Source organism: Topomyia yanbarensis, chromosome 3, assembly GCF_030247195.1.
Source record: "Topomyia yanbarensis strain Yona2022 chromosome 3, ASM3024719v1, whole genome shotgun sequence".
In the NCBI taxonomy this organism is placed as follows: domain Eukaryota; kingdom Metazoa; phylum Arthropoda; class Insecta; order Diptera; family Culicidae; genus Topomyia; species Topomyia yanbarensis.
In genome coordinates, this window is record NC_080672.1 from 290561044 (window position 1) to 290582908 (window position 21865).

Consider the following 21865-nt stretch of genomic DNA (forward strand, 5'->3'; position numbering starts at 1 on the left):
ATTTAGATGAACGAGCTCTAATATTAGCCCAGATCAAATTTTCTGTGAATTCTCCATTTCATTTATAGAGAATCCCCAATATTTTTAAACACTAAAACAAAATGTTTGCCTTTAATTTAACATTACAGAGTTAAGGATTGAAGAATGCGCATTAGAATGGCTCGAATATGACATTTTTCAGCACAGCACTTTTTGAGTTCCTTCTGTGGTCCCAAATGCCTGTGCCAAATTTGAGCGCGGTAGGTTGCTTCTCGGGTTTGCGCGTTGCGTTCAAAGTTTGTATGAGATTTTATATGGGGGAATCAATTATTTTGCATTTACGTTAATGAAGATAGCTATTTCATTCAATATGAAAAACCAGCTTTATAAAACAATAGTTCAAACCTTGGTTAACAACTAGCTACGAGTTTTTTAAAAAAATAGTTATAACGATTTTAAAACTTATGGTTCAATTCAAATGCAGAAATTCATTATTTCTTCCAACACTGTCAGTACACCACGACACCGATACTTTAAACTTAAATAAATGAGAATATAGTCATCGCAAAGACTTGGTACCTTTGAATGAAATGTTCAGAATGAATTGCTGAATAACATAGACGTAGCCAGAAAATGAAAAGAAGAGGGGGTGTGGCCCCAGTTTCCTGTTTAGATAGTTTAGTATAACATAAGGAGCACATCTTCAACGCAGGTTTATACCGCCGAATTAAAATTTAACCTTACGTGTTTGAGTGCTACTATTTAAGGGCTCTACTGTTATCTCATTTAAGTTTATAAGTGTTACATTTTTTAAAACCGTAAAACGGCTAAGAGTCAGAATTTAAAAAAAATGCATTTCCTTAGATTCCTTGATGTCTCGGAATTGTTTCTATTGATGTTTTCGTTTGAGAATCTAGGAACGAAACCAGGATAGTTACTTCAAACAGGCGTTTTTGTGATGAAATTGAGTTAGGATCACGCAAAACAGAGGTGATATTAGCGAACCAGGCACTTCAGGTTAGAACCCAACGCGATTTCCAGACCAGAGTTAGTTTTTGCCTCAAGCAAAAACAACACGTAAATTTGTAGGTGTAAATCCTAAATATTGTAAATGTTATTTCCCATGACAAAGGTTGTTGTATGATTCATATTTGGATCTCTCAAAATATTAAGATAGTTCAGTCGTTGACATTTACAAGGACGTAATGATTCTTTGTCTTATACAAAATAATCTAAATAGGGGACTGGGGAATACACAAGACCCCCCACCCTCTTCTTTTCATGTTCTGACTATGTCTATGTCATTCAGCAATTCATTCTGAACATTTCATTCAAAGGTACCAAGTTTCTGCGATGAATATATTCTCTTTTATTAAAGTTTTTAATGTCGATGTCGGTGGTGCACCGGCAGTGTTGGAAAAAGTAATCAATTTCTGCATTTGGATTTTACCAAAAGTTTTGAAATCGTTATAACTATTTTTTGAAAACTCATAGCTAGTTACGGTCTTCGACAAAGTTGTTAACCAAAGTTTGAACTATAGTTTTGTAAAGCTGGTTTTTCATGTTCAGTGAAATAGCGATCTTTATTAACGTAAATGCAAAATAATTGATATCCCCATAAAAAATCCCATGCAAACTTTGAACGCAATGCGCAAACCCGGGAAGCAACCAACCGCTACCAAATTTTTCACAGGCATTTGGAACCACAAAAGGAACTCAAAATGTGCTGTGCCCGCTAGTTTAAATCATTTTGAAGTTTTCACATACAACCGCGAGCCACTCTAATGCGCATAACAAATTTGCATATAAACTGGTAACATTATTTTCAAATAAAAGACACCATAATCCGTTATTGAATTTCATTCGGTTCAGACTTTTGGTTCCGAAGTTACAGGTTGGTTAGTAAGATCACACTGAAATTTCCCATGGAAACCGTTTCAATCGTAATACTTCAGAGGCTCAAAATCTATTGAAAAAGTCACCAAATTACTTCGATTCAAACATTCTTTGAATATATTGTCCACTATCGACGATTCCGGAAGTCCCGGATTCCGGGCATATTACACAATTAAAGTCACATCGGTTCTCCGGTGATGACTGAGCCGATTTTCACAAACCAAGTCTCAAATGGCGGGGCATAATATGCAGTTGCGTGTTGCATCGCCCCTCATCACTTATCCTTTCACCTTCGTAGTTCATCACCTGACCCCCCCCCTTCCTTTTTGGACCACTTTCACACCCACATTCCTTTCATTCACCCCGCCATACCTAAATCGTCGCTGTTGTGCTATCTTATGACAAATGCCATTTTGGGGTAAACTGAGTTAGATATGCAACATTACTAATCTGAAAATTCTCTACAAAATGGCGTTTTCAGAATTTTGAAATTTTGCTTGGTTACTGAGGTATAGCGAAAAAAATGATGAGAAATTGTCAGTTTTTTGCTTTAAATCACTGTATCTTGGGATTCGCTTAAGTAATGTAGAAGTTTTAGATGTTTTATATGTAAAGCCGATTTAATCCACCTAGCAGTGAGATGAGACATTTCTTACACATTTCACTATCGGATTAGTTTGCAGAACTCACGAGAAGTAGGCACCCAACTAGAGGTGGGATGAAAACAGTTTCTAGTCTTGCACGAATAAAATCTCGAATAAACTGAATAAATTATAGATATCAACAAAACGACCGAAATAAACAAGTAAAGCAAAAAATGAAATAATAGGTTTTTAAATTCATAAAATGAGTAGAAAAATTAATGTAAACCAGAATTATAATATACGCGAATCAAATTAGAATAGGTTATTAAATAAAAATTAAGATTATATTTAGAAGTACTTATAAGATTAATAGAATAAATTGACTCATACTAACAAATTGAATGAAATAAAACGAATGACTGAACATGAAATGCATAAAATTAAAGATATGAATAAAATGAACCAAATGAATCAAATGATTCAAATGGTGGTTTATTTACTTTGTGAGTTGCGTGAGTACGAGTGCAACGGGTGCTCATTAGGGTGTCCCAAAATGACATCATGTTAAAAAAGTCATCGGGCTCACTTCTTAAATGAAAGGTTAGGGTATTAGGACCACTTTCTTCTTCGGAGTGAGTTTGCTAAAACGCTTCCTACTGGTGGCGACTTTTGATTTTTTGAAAAATGGGCCGATCTTGGATAAAATTTCAAATTTATGCCTGTTGAAGTGGTCCTGCACTGTCTTAGATATTTTTTCAGCATTTTTTATTTTTTTGGAGACCCAAACGGAGAAGTTTGGTTAGTTAGTTTGTACAAATTTTGAATTATAAGAGCGGCAGAGCCATTAAAACTTAGTAAAAAGTGAAATTTTTGGTGTTTTTCAGTATTTTTTCTTCAAAACTGGGTATCTACAAAATTTTAAAAGTACAGAAAATACTTTAAATAGTTGAGCCGAATGAAGGGGCGTAATTTTGCTGAAGAAAGTGTATAGCTACGGCCAATGGGGTATAAGTTATTTACGTATTGGTTAAATACCCTTTTAACATTTTATGATATTCATGAAAAATAACACTGTTCTACAAAATAAAACAAATTAAGTGGGCTTATTCCGCATATTGTTTTTCGGAAAATAAAAGGAAAATTATGAAAAATGGCGTTTTTCGCTTGTCTCTAGTGCATCAGAATCGGTTTTTATGAGCATTTGACGATATTTTTAAAAAATATTTTCTATACTAATAGCCACCTAGCGGGTTTGAAAATCACTAAAATTAAACAAATATGTCGAGTTAATGCTAGGGGCAGATCATTTGTGATGCATTTTTGAAAATCAGCGAAATTAAATGCATTTATTTCCATCAAAATAGAAATTCATAATGTATTTTGCGTTGCGCGCAATGATTTTGCGTTGCGTGCAATGTTGTTTGCGTTGTGTGTAAGACGTCAAAATCCTACAGAAAAACTAGCCCTACATTTAACAAAACGTCGAACAAAGTGGATCAGCGTAGGACGTTTGCTAAACAAACTTTTCTGCGAAGGAGTGCCAAGCTGATGCAAAAATGGAAATTAAATGCATTTTTTCTAATTTGATGCAAATTTGTTATACATTCTTAGAGTGATCTGCCCCTAGAGTTAATGGCAAGTTATGGCGTATATTTGAAGGCTGAATTGATTAACGTACTTACATTTTATATATAAAGTCTTATTTTCATGTTAGGAACTTTGAGGTGGAGAAAAATGCAGAAGAGTGAGGTGAGTGTTGAAAAACTGATATTTACTGTTTAGATCACATAATTCCGAAATAGTCAAATTTGGGGCAAATATCCTCGAAAAAGTTTTACAACAGAATACAGCGCATCTTCTGACGCAATCGTTTTGTTGAAGATGCCTCCTAGAAGTAATTATGGAGAATTAACTCTTCAATAAATAATTAGAGACTTGGCGTCATTAGCAAAGTTATTATTTTTTATAATATAAGTTAAAAAAAAATCATCAGATGCTCATTAAACCTCGTCCTGACATACTAAAGACGTACAGAAAACGTCATTTCTCATAATTTTCCTTCTATTTTTCGAAAAACAATGTGTGGTCAAAGCACATTTGAACTGATTTACTTTTTGGAACAGCATTATTTTTGATAAATAGCTAAAAATGTCAAAGGTTATCTAACAAAAACTTAAATAACTCATACCCCATTAGCCATAGCTATACACATTCTTCAGCAAAATTACGCCCCTGAATTCGGCTCAACTATATAAAGTGTTTTCTGTACTTTTAAAATTTTGTGATACCCAGTTTTGAAGAAAAAATACTGAAAAACACCAAAAATTTCACTTTTTACTAAGTTTTAATGGCCTTGCCGCTCTTATAATTCTAAATTTGTACAAACTAACTAACCAAACTTCTCCGTTTGGATCTCCAGAAAAATAAAAAATGCTGAAAAAAATCTAAGACAGTTCAGGACCACTTCAACAGGCATAAATTTGAAATTTTATCCAAAATCGGCCCATTTTTCAAAAAATCAAAAGTCGCCACCAGTAGGAAGCGTTTTAGCAAACTCACTCCGAAGAAGAAAGTGGTCCCAATACCCTAACCTTTCATTTAAGAAGTGAGCCCGATGACTTTTTTAACATGATGTCATTTTGGGACACCCTAGTGCTCATCTATCACATTCGAGCTCACGTAACTCCCATGTAAACAAACCACCGAGAATTGTCAAGCGAAGTTCATCCGGCTCATTTTGTCGGTTGGTGTAAAACCTAATTGAATCAAATGAATCAAATGATTCAAATAATTCAAATAATTCAAATGAATCAAATGAATCAAATTAATCAAATGAATCAAATGAACCAAATGAATTAAATGAATCAAATGATTCAAATAAATCAAATGATTCAAATGAATCAAATGATTCAAATTAATCAAATGAATCAAAGAATCAACTGAATCAAATCAATCAAATGAATCACACGAATCAAATGAATCAAATGAATCAAATGATTCAAATGAATTAAATGAATTAAATGAATCAAATGAATCAAATGAATCAACTAAATCAAATGAATCAAATGATTCAAATCAATCAAATGAATCAAATGATTCAAATGAATCAAATGAATCAAACAATTCAAATGAATTAAATGAATCAAATGATTCAAATCAATCAAATCAATCAAATGAATCACACGAATCAAATGAATCATATAAATCAAATGAATCAAATGAATCACACGAATCAAATAAATCAATTGAATCAATTGAATCAAATGATTCAAATGAATAAAATAAATAAAATGAATCAAATGAAATAAATCAATCAAATGAATCAAATGAATCAAATGATTCAAATGAATCAAATAATTCAAATGATTCAAATGAATTATATGAATCAAATGAATCAGATGAATCAAATGAATCAAATGAATCAAATGAATTAAATGAATCAAATGAATCAAATGAATCAACTGAATCACACGAATCAAATGAATCAAATGAGTCAAATGTATCAAATGAATCAAATGAATCAAATGAATCAAATGAATCAAATGAATCAAATGAATCAAATGAATCAAATGAATCAAATGAATCAAATGAATCACATGAATCAAATGAATCAAATGAATCAAATGAATCAAATGAATCAAATGAATCAAATGAATCAAATGAATCAAATGAATCAAATGAATCAAATGAATCAAATGAATCAAATGAATCAAATGAATCAAATGAATCAAATGAATCAAATGAATTAAATGAATCAAATGAATCAAATGAATCAAATGAATCAAATGAATCAAATGAATCAAATGAATCAACTGAATCAACTGAATCAACTGAATCAACTGAATCAACTGAATCAACTGAATCAACTGAATCAAGTGATTCAAATGAATCAAATGAATCAAATGAATCAAATGAATCAAATGAATCAAATGAATCAAATGAATCAAATGAATCAAATGAATCAAATGAATCAATTGAATCAATTGAATCAAATGAATCAAATGATTCAAATGAATCAAATGGATCAAATGGATCAAATGGATCAAATGAATCAAATGAATCAAATGAACCAAATGAATCAAATGAATCAAATGAATCAAATGAATCAAATGAATCAAATGAATCAAATGAATCAAATGAATCAAATGAATCAAATGAATCAAATGAATCAAATGAATCAAATGAATCAAATGAATCAAATGAATCAAATGAATCAAATGAATCAAATGAATCAAATGAATCAAATGAATCAAATGAATCAAATGAATCAAATGAATCAAATGATTCAAATGATTCAAATGAATCAAATGAATCAAATGAATCAAATGATTCGAATGAATCAAATGAATTAAATGAATCAAATGAATCAAATGAATCAAATGAATCATATGAATCAAATGAATCTAATGAATCACACGAATCAAATGAATCAAATGAATCAAATGAATCAAATGAATCAAATGAATCAAATGAATCAAATGAATCAAATGAATCAATTGAATCAAATGAATCAAATGAATCAAATGAATCAAATGAATCAAATGAATCAAATGAATCAAATGAATCAAATGAATCAAATAAATCAAATGAATCAAATGAATCATATGAATCAAATGAATCACATGAATCAAATGAATTAAATGAATCAAATTTACTTAATTCATCCAGTGAATACAATGAATCAAATTAATGAAATGGATCAAATGAATAAAAAGAATGGATGAACAAAATGAACAAAGTAATAAATAAAGGAAATGCATAAATAAATCAAACGAATCAAATAAACAAAATTAGCTGAAGTGATAAAATTAATAAAAAGAAGAAAATGGGCAGAATTAAATGCTTTGATTAAAATGAAAAATTGAACAATGGTAAAAGGTTATAAATTAATATAAAGAAATAAATTGAATCAAATAAATTATTTGGATGAAATGATTGAAACTGAAAAAGAGTCAGAATATTAAAATGAAAAAACTGAACAAAATGAATAAACTGGAAAAAATGAGTAAAATGCATACAATGAAAACAATGAATAAAATATGTTAAATGAATGATATGAGTAAAATGCACAAAAAGAATAAAGTGATCAGAGTGAATCCAAAGAATGAAACGAATGAAATAAGTAAAATAAACGCAGATTAACAAAACGAATAAAAAGATGCGGAATGAAATAATTAATTAAAATGAAATGGTCAGACATATATTTGAAGCTAAAAACATTTTTGAATTAAGAAAATGAATAAACCGGATTCTACGAATTTGAGAACCATTGCATCAGAAAGTTTTGAAATGTTTTTGAAAATCCCATCTTCTGAGAAAAGGCTAATAAATATGCAATGGACTTTCTAGGGCTTCCATCTTTTTTTGGTTTTATTCTTTTTGTTTTCATGCTTCTTCACTTGACGGCGTCGTTTTAAGATTATCTGGTGTTCGAGTGGGAGGTTCACATCGTCGTCTCTAGAACCTCTTCCTCTCTTGTATTTTGTCTTCGAAACGTTGATGGCAAATCCAATCCTGCTGGCTTCAGCTTTCAGTCTTTGAGTATACATTTCATTCAAAATTCAATAGAGATACGAATAGTTTAAATATCGCACGTGGAATGTCTCTTCTGAAAATTTTTATCGTCAAGCTTTCATATTACCCAGTTAAGCCAAATATTTTTCTAATATAGCCATGAATTTCCTTAATTATAGTGTGGATACAGGCTTTGAATACAATTGAATTAAAGTTGAGTTGATGTAGCAGCAGACAAAAAATAGTTTCGCAATTACAATTCATAAATATTTCAGATTGGCAGAAGATCTTATCACACAACTTAGAAATGGATACAGAAATAGCTAGATAGATACAATAGAAGAGAGAGAGAGAGAGAGAGAGAGAGAGAGAGAGAGAGAGAGAGATGGGGGAGGCGTGTGAGAAATGGCAAAGGATGGTTAATGCAGTGACATTATTTTTATAGGTATATTATTATGATATATTGATTTCTTTCATCATCATAAATAATGTAAGAAGTAATTTTTGCGCCATAACCAGTATAACCTAAAGCTTGCAAAAGAGCTAAATTTTCGCTAGATTTTTAGGCTTCAAACATACAGTTGCTTTCGGTGACGCCACGAGTATAATTATATGAGAAATCTTTTATCTCACTACTAGGTGAATTACTTGTTGATCAAATGTGTATTGATATGCCATCCAACATTTACCTCATGATTGAACGCAATGCCTAATCCAAGGGATAAATACTACAACTCACTGTTTCTTTATCAACACATTATTTTGTCTTTGAAGTGAACTTATATATTGATTTTTGAGAAATAGTTAATTTATTATAAAGGTAATTCACAAAATGTTCTCAACATCGAATTCCTTGAATCACGTAGATGTGTTTTCATACCCCGAGATTCAAAATCGGTTTAGTTTTGCCCCTAAAACACCAGTAACGCAATACTCTGTATGAAACAATCTCATTTTTAGTTAGTGAAAGCGAGGAATGAAAACACAAAATGTTTAATATCTCCGCCGCTTGAGAACGGATTTTAACAATCTATAGCTTGTTGGAAAGGTATTTTCATAAGCTTTCTGTTTCTGTTTAGTTCACGCGATGTTATTGCCTTGTTCGAAAGTTATTCGCCTCAAACCGGCTTCGCTTTGGCAAAATTACCCATATCTCAGAAAGTAAACAACATATCGAAAAACAAAAATAATAGTGTCAAATGGGAGCGTTAACCCTTTCTTTTGAAACTAATTTTGTTAAGATCGGTTTAGTGGTTGCTGAGATAATTACATGACATTTTGTACATACATACATACACACATACACACACATACAGACATGGTCTCAATTTGTCGAGCTGAGTCGATTGGTATATGAGACTCGGCCCTCCGGGCCTCGGAAAAAGTTTTCAAAATTTGAGCGAATAAAAGTAAAAATGTCTGAGGAACACAATGGCATAATAATTTTCAAAATAAAAATACATGTATTGCGAGAAATATGCAGTTTTACTTTTAAATTGGCAATATTTCATGTTTGGAAACACTGTAATTAAAGATTACTATTTTTTCTAAATTGCTTGCTCAATTTCCTTCAAAATGCATCTCATCGATTGTTTCTAGACCGAAGATATTAATAAAAGTTTCTAATTGCTGCTTTTTTTCTATGAAAAATTTTCCATGCACAATTATGACACGCCATAATACACGCCTACGACACGTGTGAGTGCGACTTTTGTTTACATTTACAGTGAAAACTCGCAACATAGTCAACCGAACTTCGTGATATTTGAGAGTTTAATACAGAATAGATAGAAGCATTAATTGTCTTCTTTGAATTGTTCTTACCATTTTTCAGTTTCAAGATATTCAATCTCAAACTTTAAAAATCGTTTTTCTCGAAATGTGCTAAACGGCGCTTGTCATAAGATAGCACAACAGCGACGAAATAAGATAAAGGATTTCTAACGCATCCTCCACTCTCACTCTTCTACCCCCCTCCCCCCTTCCCCATTCTCCCAGCTTTTCAAAATATGATCACTTGAAGATAACATTGAACTCACAATGATTAAGCCAATAAAATATTATACTTTTTTGTTTAAAGTGAGTCAGTGTCGACTTTCTTAGTAGTCATGGGATACGTGCTAAGTCCAATAAGAATGTAATCGACATTTCCACAATTATATTGAACATAAGCAGCTAATGAATCATAGTTTGGAGATAGGCAATGGCACAATCTCACCACTAGGTGGATTAAAACAGGTTTTTTGGTTTCATTTTCAAATTTAGCACTCGATTTTACATTGAAATTATTGTAAAGTAAATTGTATGAAGTTTTTCAGAGTGGTATTGCTGTAAAAAATAATTAATCTGATGAATCGTCGTCCTTCCGTTAAGTAGGTGGAGCATCAACACTTCCTGTCTACCTTATCCTTTATCCTTCCCCGTGAACGATGGAGATGGGGGCGGCCGGCAATGATGGCTATCATGCTGTTGAGGTTTTAATATGGGTCGGATTGGTATGAATTCCTACTTACCACTTCCTAAGCAACTCTTATTAGATAATCAGCAGTCAAACATGATGAAGTCAGTGTGCAATCCGCCAAAATCTTCGTCACAACGCAACGCAACGCAACGTGGTATTGCTGTAAAAAATAATTAAAATAATTAAAATATCTTAACAGGAACATGTGGAGCGTTTGGCAGACAGTGTTGGAGGAGAACGAAAAGCTTGCCCGTGCACGTCTGGCCGCTGTCGAGGTTTTTCAGCAACAAATCGCAGATGAAGCAAAATTACTCCGGAGTGGTAAGTTAGGAAGTAGCAAAAAATGCATCGAACATCTCGGACAGGTTCAGAAAGAACTCCAGCTCTCCGTGCAGGACATAGATAAAACGAAAAAGTGTTACTTTGACGAAGAACATTGCGCCCATGATGTACGCGACAAAGCAAGGGACATTGAAGAAAAATTGAAGAAGAAAAAAGGATCATTTTTCCAGTCGATAACGTCGTTGCAGAAAAACAGCGCACGAGTGACATCGCGCAAAGAGCAACTCGAGGAAAAATCGACGGGTGCCCGAAATGATTACATTTTAAGTCTGGCGTCGGCTAATGCACATCAAAATCACTATTTCACAATTGATTTACAAACGACGATGGCGACGATGGAAAACTACGTTTACGAACGAGTTGCCGATTATTTAGCTCTGATCGGTCGCACTGAACTGTTAACGTGTTCAGCAACGCAGAACTCATTTGGGAAAATCCGTGACCAAGCGCAACAGTTGACGCGTGAGTACAACCTGCAGTGCTGCTACCTGTATTATCCAGTACTGAAACAACATATTCAATACGAGTTTGAAGCATGCGACAATGATCCAGTCAGAAAGATTACGGCAGATCACGAATCAGCCGCAGAAACATTGACTAGGGAAGGTAAACGTTGGGCTGGGCGTGTAGCACGCGAGAACAACGTGATTAGGGAAAATGCGCGCAAATTAGCTGTGTGTACAGCATTGCGTGAAGCAGGCCATCGTAATGATCCTAATGATCAAAATGGACCCGACCTGGAAACGAAAATCGAAGATTTTCGCGAAAATATTCGAAAAGCAGAAACGGCCAAGTGCAAGGCTGAGGCTCGATTGGAGTGTCTTAGATGCGGAGGAATCAACGTTGACGATTGGTTACAAGAAGCTGAAACACTCAGTGTTCAAGAAATGCCACGCTCGGCAAGCTCGTTATCTATGCGAACCGATGCTTCAGGGCAAGGGGTTTGTATTAATTTGCCAATCATTCGAATGAAATAATATTACTTTATCGTGTTTCAGGAGAATCCAAGTTCTGATTCATTTTATGACAGTGATAATGCTGAGCAGGATCAGCCGTTATCCGAGTCGTCGCCGGCATCGAAGCAACCCGAGCCACCAACAGATGAATTCGTGGAAAGCGATGAGGATGATGGTAAGTAAACTTATCCACGTGTTGCAGCAGACATAATCAAGCTATTATTTATTTGCAGATTTCGAAGTAGAACAGGAGCGCCAAAAGATTGAACAAATTTCTCACGGTTGGGACGATCCTATTCAGGTAGACTGGGGAGCGGAAGAAGCAGCAGCTGCTGCCGCTGCTTCTTCTGCAGGCGCTACAATACAGCAACCGGCGGGACAAACATTCAAGTGCACGGCACTATATTCTTACACAGCGCAAAATCCTGATGAATTGACAATTGTTGAGAGTGAACAGTTAGAGGTAGTTGGTGAAGGAGATGGTGATGGGTGGCTTCGAGCTCGTAACTATCGCGGGGAGGAAGGTTTTGTTCCACACAACTATTTAGATGTGGAACGGGATACACCTGTAGATACTCACACTCCAGCGCAACTTTCAACACAGATATCATTCTCTTCTGTCGACTACACCGTGGACAATGAGGATCAAGATCAAATGCAAGATTCCGGCCAGTCACCGGATCAAATATCAGTGATCTCGGCTCCAAGAAAAGTACATCAAATGTATTGCATTGCATTGTACGATTATGACGCAACAGCTGAGGATGAGCTGACCTTCGAAGAAGGACAGGTATGTTAATGGACACATTAGGCACCCTGACAAGCTGTTATTTTGCATGCGAACGCTATATATAACGTTCTATATAGAAAGTAGTTTTTATCTATATCATCACATTGCAATATTTTAATCTCACAGATTTTCAAACTAATCACGAAGAGCCCTCACGGTGTAGATGACGGATGGTGGGAAGGTGAGCTGAACGGAAAAATCGGCAACTTTCCCTCATTGGTCGTAGAAGAGTGCGATGAAATCGGCGAGCCGTTGACTGACGCTGAGGACGAATCTCCGCCACCATCTGCTCCGCCATCATTTGCGGCACCTGCACCACCTCCGATGGTTCTTCACGAAGCAACGCCTCCGGAGGGTGAGAGTCCAAGTATGTTTAATATCAGATTAGTATGGGTTGACATATAATGAGCATGCACCAACTGCATTTCGTTTCAGATCTAGATAAAAATAATTCGGTGCCCGAAGTTGATCGGTTCGAATTTGAGTTGAACAACGATCAACACGATAAATATGGATCACAGTTTTCGGCCCCACCGCCATCTCAGCCACCACCAGGTAAGGCAAAAATAACATATTTATCAAACACACTGCTTGTGTATGACACACTTAACTATTCCATTTCCCATTGCGCTGCTTAGTGGTTATATGTGAGGATCCAGAGGTAATGTATAAATGATTATTTTTCATGTTAAATACTCGAATGTGGTACGCCACTTTTTACTTGAACTGCCATAACAAACGAAAACGCACCAACATTGATAAATTTCGAGAAACATAACACGGTGCTACAGTGATTTTGTACTTTTCAAGTGGATTTTCGGCGATAAAATTTTTTTTACGCGGTCATTTAAAAAAAAAAATCCTATGCAAACATAGCGTTCTGTCCGAGTGGGTAGTAAAATAAGCATAAAGTTGGAGTTTATTACTAGAGATTTGTCGCCTTTTCATAAGTTTACAAAACAATCGCTTAAAATCACTGCGTTTGTGCAAATGAAATCCTCGTATATAGAGAATTACAAACGTGCGCATTAGAGGGTGCACGGAATCAAATGATATCACAAAAAACGTTCGTCTAAATTCACCATCGTTTTCAAACTTTCAGGCAGTAAAATAATACATATTATTGATTTTTTCTGTGCTCAATGCTGACAATGCTTAACTGTAGGGGAGACTGAGGAGACTTGACCCCCTTTTTTATTTTTCAATCTACCTCAGTGGAATTATAAAAAAACTATGTATTTTTGTAGTTTTATATTGTTTCTAGGGTTGACTGATAATCATAAAAAATTACATGGAAATATTATACTGGGCATTTCTGGAAAACAACAACAAAAATGGAAAATTCTTTGAATAGTGGAGACTCGATCCCCAATTTGGGGACACTTGATTATTTTTTGAAAACGTGTTTAAGAGAGCATGTAGGGTAATAAGCCTATTTTTGCCCTGTTTCCATTATCATCCTACCCATCTGAGGCCTTTGGTTAGAGCAGCATCTGCCATCCTTGCTCAACGCATTGGCTCAAATGGTATTGCGATAATTGGGGTACTCGATTAGTTTTTGCTGCGCTCACTCAAGATTTTCACCATTCTCAAGACAATTTTGTTATTATATTGGCTCTTAATAAGAGATTCCGCTATGCGGAATGCTTATATGCATTTTACAAGTAAAAATTAAGTTTACGAGACATTTTATATATGTAGAAATAGTTTACTAGACAGCATAGGGAAGATACAATAATTATCTTTGTACTATAAATGCTCATTTTTTCAAAAATAATCATAATATACACGCAATCTCAAATTCACACAATAGTCAAATATACACGCAATCTCATATTCGCACAGTACACATATTTTTTTCAAAAATCAATTGAAATTTCTATAATAAATATTCAATGTGCTAGCTTTTGTTAGTAATTACAGTTTTCAATCGTATTGGAATGCTAAACATTAGTTTTTGTATGTATTTAACTTAAATTTTATCTTATTCCTCTAAGTAGTGGTTTCTAAAATCATTCTCATTCCAATCCGGATAGTTTCGCACTTTTTATCGAAATACTCCCATTTATTTTTCTAATCAGTTAATAAACGGGGTCCGCAGTGGAGAATCCATAACATTCAAACAATTATAAATTTACTCTAAACGTTTTTTTTTGCACGCTTTATGCTTTAGGTTCTCTCCTGATCGAATTTCCAATATCAACCTTTTCTTAGTAAAAGTACCATTTTATGGAAGCTTTGTTTTAAAATTTATTTTGAGATATTCATCTTAAAATACACATTCTGATCCATAATTCCATCAATGAATACCCCATTTCTAGCACTTCTAGTGGACATATAAAACTCCATACAAAAAGTCCACTGTCTCTGCGCTTGGCTGCTGTTATAAGGCTTTTACGTACAGGTCTGATTTCGATTTTCTCCATTCGAAACAACAGTCAAAGATGTTGAATTTGGACTCGTAGACAAAGTTTACAATCTTTCCAATATTCCGATAAAATGTTTCAATGTTGTTTAGTAAATAAAAAATCAATTCTTTGTTCTTCTCATTGATGAGCAGCTTCTTGCTCAGAACAATATTAATTGTCCGTTCTCCATACATTACGAGCTGTGCCAGAGCAGAGTTATACTTAAATGCTATGATTCAATTTATTTATCATGTGTATAACATTAATTACTCGATTTTCCCAATTTTTTCTAATTAAGATCGTTTATCCGTCATCGTAAATTGTTTATAGTTCAAGTTTTTCGCAATATCTGCTCTACGTTTCGCCACATCAAAGCTTTTAATGACATTTTAAAAAGTTGAACGCAACCTTTGAACAATTTCAAACATTTCATGAAGTAATTTACCTTCATTTTGGTGAGTAATAATTAGTTGTCGTCCCATAATGGCAGCTAGTTTACTTTTTTAACCATTATGTTAATTTTAGGGAATTGCTTAAACTAGTGTAGAGGAAACTGTGTCAATGAACACTTTTCAGTAGTCATAAAATCTATTTTTCTAAGTAAAATAAAAAAAAAGAAATAACAGGTCTTAAAATTGACCAATTAATTGACTTTTCAAAAGTGTACGAATGTGAAATTGTACCATTTTCACTTCAAGTAATGATTTTTTATGTGTAGTGTACGGAAACTTGCACACTTTAGAATACAAATCATAAGAAAATGACAGATGATGATTCTACTACCACATTTACAAAACAATACCTATATTAAATAGCGCAAACATTTATGAAACAATATTAAACATATACACTAGAGGTGTACGAATATGAGATTGTGTCACTGTATACTGTAGTAAACAATTACAGTTAAGTTTCTGTACGATAAAGTGTTTTTTTTTTTTTGTTTTTTATGCCAACAATGACTTTAATTGTTCTGGTGTGAATTTGGTTATTTTCAGTGGTGTGTATGAAGCACGGCGAAGGGGATCAAATCTCTACAAATTTGAAGGGATCAAGTGAACCCATAGCATCTATTTCAGCAAACTTTAGTACAAATATAGTTGAACAAAAAAATCAGCTCAATCATACGTTTTCATATAACTGACGTTCTCTTGTAATTCTGTATGCAAAAGTATAGTATGTATGAAAATTTAGAAAATAAATCTTCTTCAATTTTTCTGAGATTTTTTTCTTTAAATCGGTAAAAATTCGGTTACACATGTCAAATTTCTTTTTTTGTGTTAATGAAATCTATGTTTAGATAAAACTACGCAACTTTCTAGTATATTCGATTAATGTATTCTGATCCGCCTTTGAGTTACAATAATGGGATCAAGTCTCCTCAGTCTCCCCTAATGTGTAGAATTATTAAATATACCTATATGAAACGAGAACCATTTGTCTATCGAAAAATAAGGGTTATTGTCGAAATACTGTAAAAATTGGATCTGACCATTTTCTTTCTTATTTCTATCCCAGGCAGAGGAGATGGAATCAAGAGCAGATGCAACAGCAGCTGGTGCTAGTGAAGATTCAAATCAGCTAAACTTTGCTCACATTATCGTAACGGCTGCCACTCCTATGCACGATGAACCTGAAAAGAAATTCCTTCCGCCATCTGAAGAGCAAGAAGCGGACCAGGAGGATCAAACGACGGAGATAATCGAAAAGCAGGAACAGGAAACGCAAGAAGTTAGTGCAAAGGAGAAATCCAAAGTAGAATCTCCACCGAAAGAGCAACCACAGAAACAGCAGGCGCCACCAACAAAACCACCAACACCGCCAAAGCCTGCTAAGCCACCGTCACCGCCAAAACCGGCAAAACCCGCAACACCGCCAAAGGAGAAGTCAAAATCGCCCCCGCCATCAGTACAGGACTCAATAGAAGAGGATCCTGAAGAGGAGAACTTACCCCCTCCAATTGAAGAACCTGCAGCTCCATTCGAAGCCACTTTCGAGGCCAACTTTGAAGCCAATTTTGCTGTCAATTTCGAGGATGCGTTCGGCAACAATCAAACAGAAATACCGAAACAGGTGGTTGGCGGTCGAGCAAGCATACCGGAGGAACTGGAACCACATCAGCTCGCGCGCTTGCAGAACCTCAAAGAGTCTAATGCATAATGACTTGGCTATTAATATTAGTCGATTATTCCCAAAGTAAGCCTGACCAGAAATAAAACAATCCGGCTATTTGAAAAGAGAATCAATATTAATTGAACTAGGTGTATAAACTCAATTCATGACTGCTAAGAAACCCCAACAGCACAGATGACCGTATTTCAATACGTTTCTGATTGATATGTACTTGACTGTATACATGGTGATTAAAAAAATCGATTTATGCTCGTCGGTAGTTAGTTAATATAATATCTGCCATATATTCGTTCTCAACCTGTTATCCTTACGCACACGACATTCCGTGGTACAATCACTATTGACGTGGTCCATTATTCAAATTCAACTAAATTCGATGTGAACAAGAACATGTCATTACAGTGAAGCTGTTCAGCCATTATTACAGGACCAGTAGTGTTAAATGCGTAAATTGTAGGCCTTTTAATACAATTTTTTCCGCGCATGTCAAGTGCAAGTCGCGTCTTTCTTCTGACGGACAATTTCCAAACCGGTGCACGCTACATACAATGTGATAAATCAATCCAATATTTTAGAAATTTACAAGTTCAATGTTTTAAATCAGTCCAATTTACAGCCTATATTGGCTACATTCAATGTATCTAATGCTGTAAAATGTAAAATAAGACATAAACTGCAAGAAATTCTTTTAATGATAACTTAAAATCCTACTTATTTTCCATAACAACCACCATTGCCACCAATCAGACGGGAATCGTTGAAAATAGACCAGTTTCGATAGTGTCAACAACTAAATCAATTCAAACCATAAAATATGATCGAAATACAATGTTTTGCTAACAATTATAAGATAGACCATTCTAAACTGTTGAACAAAAACCCAACTAATGCCTATAACAAACTAGTCTATAGTAAAACCTAACATCTATATGAGAAATGCGCATTCTCAGCTTATCATGTACAGCGCGATCTGAAGCATAGTTAAACATATACTAACATTAATCGAATAGAGACATAAACTATTATCGAAAAAGCTTTCTATTTACTATCCAAATAACCACGAAATCAATTCTATTGCGTACATCGTATTAGTTCAAATGTAGTCTCATCGCGTTAGTACGTAGTATCCAACTAAACGTTCAGTTACGGTAGTTTGCATCCTCCTACATGGAATCATTTATAAACCCATACATAACAGATGTTGAAACATGTTTTGAAATAATAAAGTTAGCAATTTATCGATGAAAGTTAAAACACTAGAAGTTTCAGTTATTGCTTGAAGCTATAAATATCTATTAGACAAGTACAAATACTAGATTTACTTTTATTCGGAGCTCCATCCAATCGAATAGCAATTGGGTCCACAAACCTCTTGTAACATTGTAGGTTATTTCGTTTCTCCTGCTAAATTTTCAATACTTGCTGCAATGGAGTGCATTCTATTATGATTGATCTTCACTACAGACACTTTACTCTTCAGTGTTTATTTAACATCACGCTTTGAAAACGAGCCTTCGAGGAGTGAAATGCCTGAGTTAAATATTTGAAACACTGCTCTTATTATCATTCCTCAATTTAATCCTTTCATGTCCATGTTGTTTATAACGTTTTTAAACAGCTTTAACTTTTGTTTTAGGCAAGATTTGTTCACAAAAATGAGTAAGACTGGTAACTAGGACTATTTTCTTTCATTTGACCGCTTACAGTTATAATTATCTGTAGAAGTACACTCAGGTTTTTTTACGCTGGGGATATAGAAGGCGTAAATGAAAATCGCGTGAATTTCAAAATCCGCGTAAATGAAGACGGCGTAAATTTCAAAATCCGAGTAAATGAAAACCACGTAAATTTGAAAATCCAAGTAAATGAAGACCGCGTATATTTAAGAATCCGCGTAAATGAAAACCACGTAAATTTTAAAATCCGCGTAAATGAAAACCGCGTAAATTTCAAAATCCGAGTAAATGAAAACTACGTAAATTTGAAAATCCACGTAAATAAAAATCGCGTAAATTTAAGAATCCGCGTTAATGGGAAACTCGTTAATTGATACCGCGTAAATTCAAAAATCCGCGTAAATAAACACCGCCTAAATTTCAAAAACCGCGTAAATTTCAAAATCCGCGTAAATGAAGACGGCGTAAATTTCAAAATCCGAGTAAATGAAAACCACGTAAATTTGAAAATCCAAGTAAATGAAGACCGCGTATATTTAAGAATCCGCGTAAATGAAAACCACGTAAATTTTAAAATCCGCGTAAATGAAAACCGCGTAAATTTCAAAATCCGAGTAAATGAAAACTACGTAAATTTGAAAATCCACGTAAATAAAAATCGCGTAAATTTAAGAATCCGCGTTAATGGGAAACTCGTTAATTGATACCGCGTAAATTCAAAAATCCGCGTAAATAAACACCGCCTAAATTTCAAAAACCGCGTAAATTTCAAAATCCGCGTAAATGAAAACCGCGTGAATTTCAAAATCCGAGTAAATCAAAACCGCGTAAATTTGAAAATCCACGTAAATGAAGACCGCGTAAATTTAAGAATCCACGTTAATGGGAACCTCGTTAATGGATACCGCGTAAATGCAAAAATCCTGGTAAATGAAAACAACGTAAATTTCAAAAACCGCGTAAATTTCAAAATTCGCGTAAATGATAACCGCGTAAATTTGAAAATCCACGTAAATGAAGACCGCATAAATTTAAGAATCCGCGTTAATGGGAACGTCTTTAATGGATACCGCGTGAATCCAAAAATCCGCGTAAATTTCAAAAACCGCGTAAATGAAAGCCGCGTAAATTTCAAGATCCGCGTGCATGACAACTGCCTAAATTTCAAAATCCGCGTAAATGAAAACCACGTAAATTTCAAAATCCTCGTAAAAAATACCGCACAAAAAAACCTGAGTATGAAGTGATAGCTATTTGTAGGTTGTCTGAAAGGAATCCGCTGGAGTAGTGCTGCCAGGTCAATTTTCAGTTAGCGGTGCAAAATGAGATTTTGATATATCATCAATATCTCACAATATTAAAGAAAACTGATAGAACCTATCAATTAGACTGTCTACGACTGTCTTTTCCACGCATTTGGGCTATTGTAGATATTCTAGAAGAATTTTATTGGACAGTTGCGCGTTAGAAAAAAAATTGAGCATGAAATGGCTACACACCAGTAGCTCAGGCGACGCAAAAAATGCTAGTATCGCAAAATAAAAGGTTTCTTCCAGTACACGGAAGTTGCTCCAGAGCAAACAGGAGCAAAAAAAATCGCTCCTTTTTATTCCGGTTTGCTACCAGAAGAAGAAAAAAAGAAGAAGAGTACAAGAACGATTTTCTCCCTGTTTGTTCCGGAGTGCTTCCACTTTCTCTTGGTACTAGAACAAACCTAGTTTTCTTTGCTCCCAATCTAATTATTTTGAAATTCTCAAAGTAGCAGCTTTTATGACAAAAAATCATTTTGTTGTTGGATAATCATAATCTTCTGACTTATATATATAACAAGATCCTCGACTAGATGTTCGGGCGAACGAGGAACTAGGAAATCTAGCTAGTGAATGGAAGGAAAATTGATTTGGCTCGATATAAATATCCGAATATAAATTCGTTAAAAATCACCATCGCATTCAATTTCGCATACGTAAATAACCATTAGGTTTGTTCCAGTACCAGGAGAAACTGGAAGTATACTCCAGAGCAAACAGGAAGAAAATCTTTCCTCTCTTTCTTCTTCTTCTGGTAGCAAATCGGAATGAAAAGGAGCAAGAATTTTTTGCTCCAGAGCAACAGGGAGTAACTTCCGTGTACTGGAACAACCCTATTATATCCAAGTTTGTCGGCAAGGTACGTATACCGATTGTAGGAAAACTGCTAATCGATCGTAGCGCTAGTTGGTGTCTTACTGATCGTTATGTCATTTAAAGATGATTTATATTATTTCACACATTGAAAACTTGACTTGTCACCGCTTGAAGTTAATACGCTCAGAAAAAGTTGAATATTGAGAATACATACAATTACGAAGACAATCGGAAATGATGTTACTAATCTTCCAGTTGATTAACTGGCTGCTCACTATTATAGATAACGATAGGTTTTGCCAACGAATTTCCATATATTTTAATTTAAATATGTTTGATTAGCTAACTAGAAGTAACAAAACTGAGGTTAGTGCTTAACCAAATGCGCATTCGATTGGACAAGGTTCCAGAAAAGTATTTATGCAGGTCTAATATCTATACGACCTTGAAGCGCTTAAACAACCCGTCACCCAAAATTGCTGAAACGTAACTATTGAAACAGCACAGAGTCTATAGTACTTGTAATGCGTTGGTATTCTGTGTAGCAATAATTATTTAGGGAATGATATTAAAATATATACAAGTTTCCTCATCATCCTCATCGTGCGTGACAGATAGATTTGGAAAAGGTTAAAAACGTGTTTACAGACACAAAATAAACATTTCACATGTGCATCGGAAGGTTATAAAGGCTGCAATTAGGCGATATAAAAATGTGTTAAAATAACGTACAAGATAAAGTTGATAAGAACTAAACCATGAAACCTCTGTTACTCTACCACGAATCAACTTATTATTAAATGATTATGTATCTGAACCATCTGCAAAATTGTCATAAACAGAAACTGAAGTAAACGGAACATACAAAATAAGTCAACAACAGACCTTTTTATTGTAATCGACTTCCGAAACTTCAAGACCCCGAGGACACGATCTATTCATCCTCAGTTTTTCTCGCGTTGTCAATGTAGTGATGTCTAAAGACAAAACCTATTTTAAT

General features: G+C 34.3%; 1 protein-coding gene across 1 annotated transcript in view; it reads left to right on the top strand.

Moving 5' to 3' along the window:
- Positions 1 to 21745, top strand: part of LOC131694048 (protein nervous wreck) — a 29376-nt gene extending 7631 nt beyond the window's left edge. The window contains exons 3-9 of the mRNA XM_058982403.1: positions 10634 to 11717; positions 11775 to 11907; positions 11966 to 12522; positions 12649 to 12889; positions 12958 to 13077; positions 13161 to 13183; positions 16449 to 21745. Of these exons, the coding sequence (XP_058838386.1) occupies positions 10634 to 11717; positions 11775 to 11907; positions 11966 to 12522; positions 12649 to 12889; positions 12958 to 13077; positions 13161 to 13183; positions 16449 to 17090 (2800 nt within the window). The 3' untranslated portion in view covers positions 17091 to 21745. The remainder of the gene's footprint in view (positions 1 to 10633; positions 11718 to 11774; positions 11908 to 11965; positions 12523 to 12648; positions 12890 to 12957; positions 13078 to 13160; positions 13184 to 16448) is intronic.
- The last annotated feature ends 120 nt before the right edge of the window (positions 21746 to 21865 follow it).